The following is a 14,943-nucleotide window of genomic DNA, read 5'->3' on the forward strand; positions in this document are numbered from 1 at the left end:
ATCTAAAATATTAAGAGATATTGTTTTCTTCCAGAGACTTCTCCAACCCATGCTCTATGAAATGTGAAAAGTGCTTCAAAAAGTTCATGGAAGGTGAAATGAAAAGATAAGTTTATTATTGGTGCAAAAATATTTTTGAAATCCATCCACGTGCGGGATCTTCAGAATGTGTATTATGAAAAAACTGCATGGATTTCAAAAATGTTTTGCACCAAAATAAAGTTTTAATTCCATCTTTCCATGAACTTTTTGAGGTGTCCTTGTGTGCACATTAGCGGTGACCACTCAACTGTAAACTGAGCACTTTGTCTGTCTTTTGGGGAAGGTAGGCAATGACCTTAGTGCTTTAGTGTTTTCTACCAAGTATGAGGAAAGCACTAGAATTCTTGGTTCAGAACCACGTGTGATAAGCAGCCTCCAAGATGACCCCTAATGGCCCCTGCCTCCTGGTGTCCCCCACCCTGTCTTGTCCTCCTGCAGTGTACCAGGGTTAGTCTGTGAAAAAATAGCAGAAATGGGGGCCGGCGCTGTGGTGCACTTGGTTAATCCTCCGCCTGCGGCGCCGGCATCCCGTATGGGCGCCGGGTTCTGGTCTCGGTCGCTCCTCTTCCAGTCCAGCTCTCTGCTGTGGCCCAGGAGGGCAGTGGAGGATGGCCCGAGTGCTTGGGCCCTGCACCCGCATGGGAGACCAGGAGGAAGCACCTGGCTCCTGGCTTCGGATGGGCGCAGCACCGGCCGTAGCGGCCAATTGGGGAATGAACCAGCGGAAGGAAGACTTTTCTCTTCTTCTCTCTGTCTCTGTCTATAACTATACCTGTCAAATAAAAAAAAATTTTTTTAAAAATAGCAGAAATGATGGTAATGTCACCTCCAACATTAAGCTATAAAAGACCAGGACTGGTGCGAGTGTTTGGCCCAGTGATCAAGATGCTATTTGGGATGCCTGCATCCCATGGCACAGTGTATGGGCCTGAGTCCGCAGCTCTGCTTCCCACCTGCTTCCTGCAAAAGCACACCCTGGGAGGCGGCAGATGATGACTCAAGTACATGAGGCCCCTGCCACTGCATGGAGTTTGGATTCCTGGCTTCAGCTTGGCCCAGCCCTGGCTGTTGGGGACATTTGGGAAGTGAAGCAGCAGACGAAAGATCTCTCCCTGTCTCTCTGCCTTTCAAATAAATAAGTGACCAGGACTTGCACGTTGGGCTCTCTCTTGGAACACTGCTCTGGGAGAAGCCGCGTGCTGTCATGAGCCGCCCTATGAAGAAGGCCCACAAGCCTCCTGCAGTCAGCTGTATTGAATGAGGTTGGAGGTGGATCTTCCGGCCCCAGTCAAGTCTGAGCCTTGCGGTTCCAGCTGATGGGTGAGAGTCCAGGAGCCCGGAGGCGCCCAGCTAAGTCACCGCCGGATTCCAGACCCTCAGAAAGTGGGAGAAAACATGCATTGTTTTAAGCTCAGCTTGGGGGATGATCTGTTACACAGCAGTGGTTAACTAACACAACTCTCCCGTCCCGGGCTTGGTTTCACTGCCCTGCTTGCAGAATGTGGAGCCAAGGCTGCCTGGAAAGAGGACTTCTGTTTGGATGCCTCGCAGGGTAAAGGACGGCCTTCCAGAGCTCTGCTACCCTAAGGTCCTCTCTAAGGACGAGGTCTGCAGAGCCTTCCCCATAGTTGCATTCAGTTCGTTTGCATTTGAAAAGCTTTAACCGAAGCAGACTCCAAGCCCTTCTAAATACATCAGAGTCCCCCCTCCACCCTACTCACTCTCCAACTTCCTGCAGTCTCCGGAGGCCAGGGCAGGGGGACATGTTGGCTCAAACCCTAGAGGCCACCCTCTGCTCCAGAGCGAACGGCCTCACCCCCCCAGCTCTTCTCTCTCCCCTCTTCTCAAGTGCCCCAGTTTAAGAAAAATCGGGCAGCCACCACAGGATTCCTAGGGGAACACCCCAGGCCCCTGCTATTGAACACTGACCCTGGCCTACTGCCACCCCTTGCCTGCATTCGGCACAGGGTGGTAGGTCAACCAGTTGTACACACAGCCATTTCCCTTTAGGGAGATGGGAAACAACTCCACGTTGTCATTTTTACTCTTCTATTTACACAGAGCCCAAGGGTGACAGCACCCAACCATTCTCATCTGCCATCTCCATGGCAGATCCTGTAATTGCTCTGGGTCATCACGAGATTCTAGGTTCCCTAAAGAGTTTAAACTGGGGGCCAGGGTTTTTCCCAGTGGTTAGAACAGCCGCGTGCCATACTGCAGCGCCTGGGTTGGAGTCCCCTCACCCCTCCCCATTCCAGTCTCCTGCTGCTGTGCGTGCACCCTGGGAAGAAGCACTGGACACCCAAAAACAAGGGGGGTGATGTTGCCAAAAAAGCTTCAACAGAAAAGTGGTAACTTCGTAGCTAATGTGATGAACTTTTTGTTTAAACCAAGTCTTCCTCCTCCATATAAACTAACCCTCACGTTGCAAAGCCTGCAGAAAAGCCCAGCCAACCTACCCTCACCCTCAAAAAGCCATTTTATTTCGTTTATGAAATAAACACTTAACAGTTGGAAAACATTTTCATTAATCAAGCTGCAGGTTTTAATCCGATTTACACTGCGAATCCAAACCAAAGTCCTCACTGCTCTTTCTTCGGGAGGACTAATAGTCCAGCGCTTGCAAGCTGCAAAAATTCGATCAGGCCCTCGCAACCATTCAGAACCTCATTTCGAGGACCTGGAACTGGGGCTAGCAGCCCTCCCCACCCTAGCAGGAGATGGCAGGGGGAGGGTCGCAGGCGTCCGCGGCAGGTACAGGAGCGCAGGCCTCCGCGGCGGCGGCAGGTGCAGGCGCGCAGGCCTCCGCGGCGGCGGCAGGTGCAGGCGCGCAGGCCTCCGCGGCGGCGGCAGGTGCAGGCGCGCAGGCCTCCGCGGCGGCGGCAGGTGCAGGCGCGCTGGCCTCCGTGGCGGTAGCAGGGGCAGAGCCGCCACCATAGTAGTAGGCTAGGTAGCGGCTCGCCTGAATGCTCTGCATCATCACGTTGGTGCCGTGACACGCCATCAGCAGCAGGTTCCGAGGCCGTACACGGTAGGCGAAGCGCATGAAGACCAGGGAGTAGCAGATAAGCGCTGTGGTCATGCGGCCGCTGATGATGTCCGGCGGCGCCTTCATGTCTTTAAGGGCAGCCAGCGGAATGCCCCAGTTGGCCACAGGACCCCAGAAGTGCGTGCTGGTAATGTAGTCCCGGAACTCCTTGGTCTTCACGTAGTCTCTCGTCCTCTGCCATAGTGACACCAGCCTCGCCATAACCTCCGGGATCGCGCCAACGGCTGAAGAGCCGGCCCACAGTGACGTGGAACTCCTCGCGCCTTCATGTGATTGTTGCGAAGAGCCTCGAACAGCACGTGCCTCGGTCCCGAGCGCGGAGTACGACCTTGCCCTCTGGCCTTTGCGAGCTGCCGTAAAGTGCATCAACCGGCACGTGCCAGGGTGGGGGCGTGGCCTCACTTCCACGCCTTTACGTGACTCCGTAAAGCGCGCAGAGTGTGCGTGTCTCTCTGGCAGAGGTGGAGTGCAGGTGTCGCTGTTCTTTTAAAGATTTATTTATTTATTTATTTGAAAATCAGAGAAGGAGAGGCAGAGAGAAAGAGAGGGGGAGGTCTTCCTTCCGCTGGTTGACTCCCCAATTGGCCGCACCGGCCAGAGCTGCGCCCATCGGAAGCCAGGAGCTTCTTCCAGGTCTCCCATGTGGGTGTAGGGGCCCAAGGACTTGGGCCATCTTCTACTGCTTTCCCAGGCCACAGCAGAGAGCTGGATGGGAATTGGGGCAGCTGGGTCTCGAACCAGCACCCATATGGGATGCCGGCACCGCAGGCGGCTCTGGACCAGATATTAATACAGAATTCCTCCCACCAGGTACAGTTTCAGTCCAACTTGCTTCGGTATTACTTCCAGACATCGTGATGTTTCACCCCTAAATATTTCAGCATCTGTCCCTTAACAACAAGGACATTCTCCCATTCAACTGTGATACAATAATCCACTCAGATAATTAGCATTGAGTATAGCACTGTTACGTGCAGTGCATATTTAAATTTTATAGCTTTATGGCTGTTTCTTTTTTTATTATTTCTTGTTGGAGAGGAGATCCAGGATCCAACGTTCATTTAGTTAACTTCTTCATATCCTTTAATCTAGAAGAATTCGCCTCTTTTTTTTTTTTTTTGCTTTTCATAGCATTGACAGTCCAAGCTGGTCATTTTTCAAAAGGTCCTCAATTTGGGTTTATCTGACCTGCTTTCTCATAATCAGATTTAGATTACCCATTTTTGGGAAGACAGGTACACGGGTGATGATGCGTTCTTAGCGTGTCACAATGGACGGCACTTTGTCCGCCATTGCTGATACTATGATCACTTGGTTAAGCAGTTGTCTGCCGGGCTTCTCCATTGTAAAGGTTCTTTTCCCCTCGGTTATCAACCAGCAATCCAGGGGAAACCACCTTGAGAGTGCATGCATATTGTGCTCTCCAAACAATGTTTCACCTCCTGGTTTTAATATCCATTGATGAAAATGATTTTTTAAAATTATTTATTTGAGAGGTAGAGGGACTGAGAGCTCCCTTCTGTGGATTCACTCCCCAACTGCTTGGAATGGCTACTCCTGGGCTAGATTGAGGCTGGGAGCGGGAAACTCAGTCCAGGTCTCCCACGTGGCTGGCAAGGACCAAACTACTTGAGCCATCACCTGCTGCCTCTCAGGATGGGCACTGGTGGAGCTGGAGCTGGGAGCAGAGCCGGGAGTGAGACCCAGCGCTGTGATATGGGATGCAGGAAGCAGGCATCCCACATGGCGTTTTATCTGTTGGGACAAACACCTGCCCCAGGAAAATTTCTTTAATGACAAAACTGGAGATTATTTCCCCAGTCTTTGCTACTTTTCCCAGTACAACTAGCAATGGTTGACCATGTGTAAGTGATTTCCCTGGTGGATGCCTTTGTACGAGATTTCGGCCTGGTGGATACTTCTTGATTGCTGCGGTGGCAGTGTACCCAAGGACCTGGGCCATCTTCCACTGCTTTCCCAGGCCATAGCAGAGAGCTGGCTTGGAAGTGGAGCAACCGGGACTCGAACTGGTGCCCATATGGGATGCCGGCACTGCAGGCGGCGGCTTTACCCGCTACACCACAGCGCCGGCACCAGGAACTATGTTTTAATGAATGAAAATGAACAGCTAAAGGTTTATCATAATTTGAAATGGAATTTCTTTACCATTACTATTATTGGAAGTGGTATTTCTACTCTTCTCTGCACAAACATAAAGCTATCAGGGTATACTGGGGGACTCAACCAAGAGACAATAACATGAACATGGCTGGCAAGTTCATTAGCATGCTTCAAAGGAAAATGATGGGAGAAGACAAGCAGGTACAAAGATAGATTCAAAGATGCCTTTTCCTGGTCCTGAAATACAGGGATAGCTTGCCGTAGTCTTGATAATAGGCTACTGCGTGCATTCTAACCAGGGGTCTGGGGAGATCCTGCTTGATGTGGATCTCCCTGGTCCTATGCCGCTCTTCAGGGAGTCCTAATGCAGCGGACCATAGAAATCACAGCTCTTTATTTTAATTGAGTGTTTTCAGCTTTTTACTTGGAAGTAATTAGAAACTCACAGAGACGTTAGAATAGTCTAAAACAGGAATAACAAAGCAAGAAATGTCAAAAAAAAAAAAACTCTATGTGTACTTCACTTAGATTTTCCGACTGTTAACATTTTGCCACATTTGCTTGGCTTTTCTCTCTACCCATAAGGGTATTTCTTGACAACTTCAGTGTCTTATTCCCTAAGCCGAGAGACATTCGTGGGCTTTGTTCTGCCTTACCACCGCATACCCATCAACATCAAGCCATTCAACATTGCTACAACACTGTGATCTGTATTCCACATCGAAGTTTTGCCAATTATTCCAATAATGTCTCGAAAAACAATTTTGATTTTCTAGTCCAAGATCCAAAGCTGGATCACACATGGCATTTAAACACAATGTCTCTGTAGTCTCCTTTACTCTAGAACACGTCTGTCTGTCTTTGGCGTTCCTCAACCTGGGCATTTTAGAAGAGTTGCAGCCTGACAGAACATCCCGAGGTTTGGATTCGATCGGTGTTTCCTCGTTACTGCTGCTACAGTCAGAATGTGTGTGTGTGTTTCTCCCCAAAATGTACGCGATGGAAATTAACCCCCAAGGTGATCTAAGAAGAGGCGGACCTTTGCGAAGTGCTATAGGTCTGGAGGGCTTGGCCTTGTGAATGAGATCGGTGCCTTAATGAAAGAGGTTGAAGAGAGCTAATTCCTTTTTCTGCCCTTCCATCCCCCTGGCCACGAGAGGGCACACCAAGGAGGCGCCGCCTTGGAAGCAGTGGGTCCTCAGCTGACATCCAGAGGTGCTTGTGCCTGGATCTTGGTCTTCCAGCCTCCAGAACTGTGAGGGAAAAAATTGTCTGCTGCTTCTAAATTGCCCAGTCTAAGATATTTTGGGTTTTTCTTTTCTTTCTTTCTTTTTTTTTAATTTGATAGGTAATTATAGACAGTGAGAGAAAGAGACAGAGAGAAAGGTCTCCCTTCCGTTGGTTCACCCCCCAAATGGCCACTACGGCTGGCGCTGCTCCGATCCGAAGGCAGGAGCCAGGTGCTTCTCCTGGTCTCCCATGCGGGTGCAGGGCCCAAGCACTCGGGCCATCCTCCACTGCACTCCTGGGCCATAGCAGAGAGCTGGACTGGAAGAGGGGCAACTGGGACTAGAACCCAGCGCCCATATGGGAAGAGGAGAGGCAGAGAGAGAGAGAAAGGTCTTCCATCCAATGGTTCACTCCCCAGATGGCCGCAATGGCTGGAGCTGCACCAATCCGAAGCCAGGAGCCAGGAGCTTCTTCCGGGTCTCCCATGCGGGTGCAGGGGCCCAAGGACTTGGGCCATCTTCCACTGCTTTCCCAGGCCATAGCAGAGAGCTGGCTTGGAAGTGGAGCAACTGGGACTCGAACCTGTGCCCATATGGGATGCCGGCACTGCAGGTGGTGGCTTTTCCTGCTACGCCACAGTACCGGCCCCAAGATATTTTGTTACAGCTGCTGCAGCGCACTCGGACAGCTAGCCGCCTTCTGGGAGTTCATTTGGGGCAGGAAGAGCACAGTAGTCACGTTGCATCCTAAGTATGTCACCTTGAGGGCACGTGGTGTGTGGTTCTCATTCTTTGCCATGGTAAGGCCGTATTTGCCAGGTTTCTCCACTGTAAAGCCAGTACCTTCCTCTTTGTAATTAATAAATAATTTATGGGGAGGTACTTTGAGACTATGTGAATTTCTGTTTCCTCATCAAATATTGAACCCACTGGTTTTTAATCATCCATTGATGATTCTTGCCTGACTCAAATATTACTAGAGTGATCGCAGCATTTTACTTTTTAAATGAGTGTTTTTGTGTTGTGGGTTAAAACAATAAAATGCAGAAATGGATTCCATTAAATTTGGCCTGAAATGCTGGCCAGCATTTATGAAAACATATAACTGTGAATTATGACTGTGAAAACGGGCCATTTAGGATTTGAGTATTTTAGGAAATGTTCGTGTGTGTGTGTGTGTGTGTGTGGCTATATCCTGTGCTGATTTCCTTGGAATATTTGCACTTAATTCCTACCAAAGGGAATAAATAGCATTGTGCCTCAAGAGAAGCAGAATGAATAAAACAATAGGCGGATATATTGGCTGCGCTATTTTCAGACAACGGCTGAAAGTAATTGGAGAGCCATCCGTGGCCCTGATTCTACTCTTGCCTCCGTTGCGCGAATCCAGTGGCTGGAGCCTGAGTGGTTAGGCAGCACTTTCCGGCAGCCAAGAGCAGGGGAGGGTTAGAAGCCCTTTCCACTTCTGTCTTGCAAGTGCCTTTAGCAGCAGGCGGCCATTATTTCTAGGTGGCGGATTCTGGGGTGCTGTACCCTGCCACCCTGCACTGTCCCAGGAGACAGGTTAGTGGCCATACGAACGCCAAGTCTTCGCACCGGAAGGAAAACTTTTTAATTTTACCAAGAGGGTCATCCACTATTTTCAATCTTAGAAAAATGTAGACAAACGCAGGATTTTGACTTGTGCGCACTTTTTATTTTGAAAATATTTCCCACTCACAAAGCAGTTGCCAGAATAGTGGGAGCTGAGGAGCCCTCATGGAGTTCAGTGTCAGGTCTCTGGGAGGGAAGCTGCAGCGGGGCGGGGGCAAGCAGGAGACCCGGGCCCGGAGGGGAGGCTCCGGGAGTCACTAGGGGGCAGTGAGCGCCACAGGAAGGAAGCTGCCTCTCCTCTGTGGACCAGACTCCAGCTGGACACAAAGTGGAGGAGGGGAGCCGGATGGGAGCTGCTGACACTGGCGTCCGCTGCCTGCAGCCATGACCGCCCTGTGAGAGTAAGGCTCTACCCCCGGTTCCAAACCTCTCTCACGGAGCCAGCTCCTAGCTGCAACCATGTGGGGAAGAGGGTTCTGGGAAGTTGCGTTCCAGCTTAACCAAGCTGGCACAGAACAAACTGCAACAACCAATTTGAAATTTTGCTGTGTTTATAACTCTTTATTGATGTGTGTGTATGCATACATACATACATGGATATATATATATATATATATATATGTCTATGTGCACGTGTGTCCTACAGTTTGAATATCATTTGCTTCCCAGACTCATGCAAGACTTTAAACTCTGAGGTCGTGAGTTGCATGGGCATTGTGGTGGTATGGTGGGTTAAGCCGCTGCTTGGGGGTTTGAGTCCAGACTACTCTGCTTCCAAACCAGCTTCTTACTAATGCTCCTGGGAGGCAGCAGCACTTGGCCCCTGCTACCCATGTAGGAGGCCCAGATGGAGTTCTAGCTCCCGGCTTTGACCTGTCCTAGCCCCAGCTACTGCAGCCATTTGGGCAGTGAAGCAGTGGGTGGAAGAGCACGCACTCCCTTTCTCTCTCTTTCTCTAATAAATTAATAAACAAAAGAAAAATGTTAGAGGCTGGTGTTGTGGCACAGTGGGTTAAACCACTGATTGTGATGCTGGCATCCCGTATCATCAGAGTTCTGGTTCCAGCCTTGGCTGCTCTACTTCCGATCCACTTTCCTGCTGAGGCACTTGGGAAGGCAGGGGAAGATGGCCCAAGAACTTGGGCCCCTGCCACCCAAATGGGAGACCATAATGGAGTCCCTGGCTCCTGGCTTTGCCCTGGCCCAGCCCTGGCTGTTTTGACCCTTTGGGGAAGGAACAAGTGAATGGAAGATACCTCTCCCTCCCTATCCCTTGGTCCCTCTGTCTCTGTTGCTGTCTCTCCCCCTCCCCCCTTCCCCCTCCTCCTGTCCCCCTCCCCTCTCCCCCTCTCTCCCTCTCTCCCTCTCTCCTTCTCTCTCTCGCTCTCCCATCTCTTCCTCTAATGCTTTGCCTTTCAAATAAATAAGCAATGCAATAAATCTTTGAAAAACTAAAGTCATAAATTAATGGTACTAAGAGTGTGGGAATCCAGTATGGTGCTTAGAGGTGGGGTCTAGTGGGAGGTCCTTAGGTCATTTGAGGGCATGCCTTTGGAAGGCAAGAGGGTTGGTTATAAACACCTGTGATATGGGCCAGTGTTGTGGTGTGGCAGGTAAAGCCACTGCTTGTGATGCCAGCATCCCGTATGGACACTGGTTCTAGTCCAGCTATTCTACTTCCGATCCAGCTCCCTGCTTATGGCCTGGGAAAGCAGTGGAAAATAACCTAAGTGCTTGGGCCCCTGCAGCCACCTGGGAGACCCAGATGAGACTCCTAGCTCCTGGCTTCAGCCTGGCCATTGTGGCCATTTGGAGTGATCCTGCTCTGTAATTCTGCCTTTCAAATAAATAAATAAATTTTAAAAATTTGTTAGTTTCATCATGATTACATTAAATGTGTTAATAACCTGGGAAGAAGGGCCATTTTTATGACATAGTAATGGGATGACTTGTAGCCCCCAAAAAGATACATGGAAGTTCTGACCCTGGTACCTTAGAGTGTGGCCTTACTTGGGACCAGGGTTACTAGAGCTGTGATTAGTTCAGTTGAGGCCCCCTAGAGTAGCGTGGGCCCTTAATCTAATGACGGTCATTTTTATAAAGTGTGTGGCCTCACAGCTGTGACAAAGAAATACTGCCCTAGCTAATTCCTTAAAATGTGTGTGTGTGTGTTAGAGAGAGAGAGAGAGAGAGAGAGAGAGAGAATTCTCTTGAGACTCCTGCCTTATAAATATTTATGTATTTTCCCATCCAAAAAGATGTGAAGTCTTTGCATTCGTCAAGTCTATTTTTGTGTGTCTCAGGAGTGTTTCACAATTGCGAGTTTGGTGTGCTGCTTCGGCTGCTGCTTAGGGTGCCTCCATCCTGTGTGAGAAGGCCTGGGTTCAAGTTCCAGCTCCCTCCCTGCCCCACCTGCCACAGGCATGCTGGGAGTGAACCAGTGGACGGGAGCTCTTGCTGGCTGTCCTTCTGTCCCTCTGCCTCTCAGATAAGCAAAGTCAAACGTTTCAAGACTTGAGTTGAAAGTTGTCTGCTGTATGCAGCATTCTTAAAGGGCCGCCAGGCTAGACAGAATGTTCTTGGCTTGCACCATGTTCCGTTGGCTTTCCTGAAACTGCTGCTCCATTCTTGGAATACTTTGCAAAAGCCTGATGCCAGGCACATTTGCTCATTCCTATGTGCACTCTGACCTTTGGCCTGGAAGCCCTAGAACTTTAGCCATCTAAAATTGTATTAATCTATGTCGTGGAGTCGATCCGAGTCGGGTTGAGCACATGCCAGCCCCTTTCAGCATGTAGATTTCGGTTTTTCTCTTCTTTCCGGGAAGTTTTCTTAGAGTTTGACAAATCCTCTCTCTTCCATTGTTGTTTTTCTTCACAGACTCCAATTGTATATATGTTGGAGTTTCCTTGCATATATTCCATTTCAACCACTTCTTCTCTGACTCTGTTTTACTTATTTATCTGCTTTTCATTTTCTTGTTCTCTCCCGATCTTTATTCAGTATCCTGTATTACATTTTCATCTGAATCTCTTCTCCCATGGGTGGATTGTAATATGTTCATTTCTGAGACAGTTGTCTTTTGACTACAGTTTCTTTCCCAAGTTCACTCAACTCACATGCATTTCTTCCTGTTTCTTGGTCTATTTCTAAGGCTTGACATTTCTGATTTAAGGATTTCTTTATATTTAAAACATTTGAATGTGTTTCAGTTTGGATTTTTGTCCTAGAGTTTTCTTTCTGGCTTTTGTAGGGAGAATTCTTTTCAGCTAATTCTTCTCAAAATAGCTATGCAAATGTCAGTTTATCTCCCTACATTTTGTGGACAGTTTTTAGCTGAATACATCGAACCCTCTTCTTCCTCTCAAAGAAGACATCGTGCTGGTGCCAGTCAAGGCAGAGAAAGGTGGAGGGACAAGGCAGCCGCCGCCCCCCCCGGGGCAGTCCTCAGAGGATAGGAAAGGACCAGTTTTCAATTTCTAATCTCCAGTGGACCACAACAGAAATTACTCCGAGAATGAGATTGTTAAAAAATGACCTAGAAGGGCTGGCGCTGTGGCTAAGACTCTGCCTGTGGTGCCAGCATCTCATATGGGCACTGGTTCGAGTCCCAGCTGCTCCACTTCTGATCCAGCTCTCTGCTATGGCCTGGGAGAGCAGTGGAAGATGGTCCAAGTCCTTGGGCCCCTGCACCCACATGGGAGACTTGGAAGAAGCACCTGGCTCCTGGCTTCATATTGGCCCAGCTCTGGTCATTGTGGCCATTAGGGAATGACCAGTGGATGGAAGACCTCTCTCTCTCTCTCTCTCTCTCTCTCTCTCTGTAACTCTGCCTCTCAAATAAATAAATAAATAAAATCTTCAAAAGAAATGACTTAGAAACGTAAGCCCAATTGTTTTATTTAAAGAATAAAATTGTGTTTTAAATAATCAGAACAAACACAAGAAAAACAATTCTAGTCTTGGAAAGTGTAGATAGGCAATTAAGAGATAATGACTATTCCTAACTTTGTCATTCCACAAATCTAACTCACTAAAAAGTTATGAGTCAAAGCAATTCCCACATATTTAATGCCTACATACACACTTTGAACAAAAACTCTGTGTATCAGTAAACATTTTTTTTAAGATTTATTTAATTGAAAGAGTTACTCGGTTGGGGGCGGAATCATCCATCCTCTGGTTCACTCTTCAAATGGCTGCAATGGCTGGAGCTGTGCCAATCTGAAGCCAGGATGCAGGAGCTTCTTCTGGGTCTTCCATAGAGGTGCAGGGGCCCAAGGACTTGGGCCATCTTCTACTGCTTTCCCAGGCCATAGCAGAGAGCTGAATCAGAAGTGGTGCAGCCGGGACTCGAACTTGCGCCCATATAGGATGCCAGCACTGCAGGCTGCGGCTTTACCCGCTATGCTACAGTGCTGGCCCCATCAGTAAAGTTTTTAATGTGATAAATAAACTTGGTTTCTTATTAACATATCTGATTTAGGTTGAGTTGTTGACAAGCCTACGTGCAGGGAATGATGGATAGCTAAAGTATTTCTTCATTTTGTCTTAACTTTTATGATAGAGAAACTAGACTCTCAGAGGTATGTTGATAGGAATAGAAGGCAATATTTCAAAGTAACTGACCAAACTCAGGATATTTATTTTTTAAAGTTTATTTATTTGAAAGGTAGAGTGAGAGAGAGAGGGAGAGAACATCCATCACTCCACAAATGTCTGCAACAGCCAGGCTGGGCCAGGCAAAGCTGAGTCTGGAGTGCTCTCCGGGTCTCCCATGTGGGTGGCAGGAACCCGAGCACTTGAGCCATCATCTGTTGTCTCAGGGTGTGCATTAGCAGGAAGCTGGATGGGAAGAGGAGCTGGGCCTTGAATCCAGGCACTCTAATGTGGCATACAGGTGGCGCCTTAACCTGCTGCACCACAACTCCTGCCCCAAGATATTCACTTTTAGTTTTCATCCAAAATAAAAGCAAATAATGATTTATTCCCAGAATGTCTTCAAACTTTCATCCAGTTTCAATTTATGATTTAAAAGTTACAGTTAGCTATAAATTTTGAATTTTAATACTTCTGGGTAACAGTTGATGGTATGGTTTGAATATGGCTCTAACTCATATTAGAGCTTAATTGAATCCCCATTGTGAAGATTAAAAAGGTAGGAAACTAGGGGCTGGTGTTGTGACACAGGGGGTTAAGCTGCCACCTGCAACACTGACATCCTGTACATGCGCTGGTTAGAGTCCTGGCCGTTCCACTTCTGATCCAGCTCCCTGCTAATGTGCCTGGAAAAGCAGCTGAAGATGGCTCAAGGATCTGGGCCCCTGCACCCGCATGGGAGACCTGGAAGAAGCTCCTGGCTTCTGGCTTCAGACTGGCCCAGTCCTGGCCATATTGAGGCCATCTGGGGAGTGAACTAGTGAATGTTAGATATCTCTAACTCTGCCTTTCAAATAAAATAAGTATTCAAAAAATCATCAATGGATGCTAAAATTAATGGATGAAAGTATGAAAAAATGGAATATGTATAATTCTTAAAGTGTTATATATAAAGAAAAAAACAGTAACTTTATAGGGGAGAAACTTGGCAGTTTTACCAAAGTTTATGTCACCAAAAATGAGATCGTCATATCCCCTACTTCGTGATAAGGATGCACTGGGACTGGCACACTGCCACTTCAGTGGTCTTCTTTCCAGAAGCATACAGCCTGAATTGAGGCGTGAGCAAACATCAACCCCAAATCAAGGGACTCTAATTGTTTAAAAATTTTATTAATATCAAAGATAACATAATATTTGTCTTTTTGAGACTGGCTTATTTCACTAAGCATAATGGCTTCCAGATGCATCCATTTTTATTGCAAAAACAGGGGATTTCACTCATCCTTCTTTATGGCGGAGTAGTACTTCATAGTGTATATATACCGCATTTTCTTTATCCAGTCATTGGTTGATGGGTATCCGGGTTGATTCCATGTCTTGGCTGTTGTGAATGGAGCTGCAGTAAACATGGGGATACAGATAACTTTCACCTGCTGATTTCCTTTCCCTTGGGTAAATTCCCAGGAATGGGATGGCTGGGTCATATGGTAGGTCTATACTCAGATTCCTGAGGTATCTCTATACTGTAGTCCACAGTGGCTGCACGAGTTTACGTTCCTACAACTGGCCAACAATCTTCAAAACTGCCCGAGATCGAAGGGGACGACTGTAAGGAGCGCTGGCAACTAAATACAATGTGTGCTCCAGGATGAGCCTGCTCCAGTAGGACATTCATGGGACAAGCAGGGGACTGGCCAGTAAACCTCAGGGGCATAGTGCTGGTCCATGTAGAGCTCCTTGTCTCCACTTGGCTTCACTAGTATAACTTAGTCATCATTCACAAACCTTAGAACGTGTTCTTCCCACTGAGAGCCAATTTCCACAAGCCCGGGGTGTTGCCATGATTCAGAGAGAGCAACAGATTCTCCAGCTACGACACCTGTATGTCTACTGTTGCATTTTCATCACGATGCTTCTTACTCATGGACTTCTCCGACCACTCTATTTTCCCATGAGAACGTGGTATATTCACTCATTCTGTCACGAAAAGGCTGGAAAGAACCTTCATCTAAATCCGGGCCAGAAGGCTTGATGCCACTGTGTGATTCGGAAGGCATGGTCATTGACCTCAGCGTGACTGGAAACTGTTGGATTGTCCATTAAAAAGTGGATAGCTTGTGTATTACATAGTAGAGAGGAAAATAGATTCAAATTATCACTCGTTCAAAAAAAGACATAGCCAAAGCAAATAAAGATTGAATCTGTATTATTCCTAATAGATGAGGCCATAAGCCATGTCTACCACATACAGAAAATCTCAGATATTTTATAATCCTGGAATATTCCCATCAGGTGTCAAGTGACTGG

The 14,943-nt window shown here is 47.8% G+C and overlaps 1 protein-coding gene across 1 annotated transcript; it reads right to left on the minus strand.

The window, feature by feature from the left end:
- Positions 1-2,752: 2,752 nt before the first annotated feature.
- On the minus strand, positions 2,753-3,292 carry MPC1L (mitochondrial pyruvate carrier 1 like). The gene has a single exon (XM_062183124.1). The coding sequence runs from the start codon at positions 3,290-3,292 to the stop codon at positions 2,753-2,755; it is 540 nt and encodes a 179-aa protein (XP_062039108.1).
- Between the last annotated feature and the right edge of the window lie 11,651 nt (positions 3,293-14,943).

The sequence above is a fragment of the Lepus europaeus genome, chromosome X (genome assembly GCF_033115175.1).
Source record: "Lepus europaeus isolate LE1 chromosome X, mLepTim1.pri, whole genome shotgun sequence".
NCBI lineage: Eukaryota > Metazoa > Chordata > Mammalia > Lagomorpha > Leporidae > Lepus > Lepus europaeus.

Bases quoted from the DNA above. Each gene is read 5' to 3' on its own strand.
- MPC1L (XM_062183124.1), bottom strand. From the start codon at position 3,292: ATGGCGAGGCTGGTGTCACTATGGCAGAGGACGAGAGACTACGTGAAG.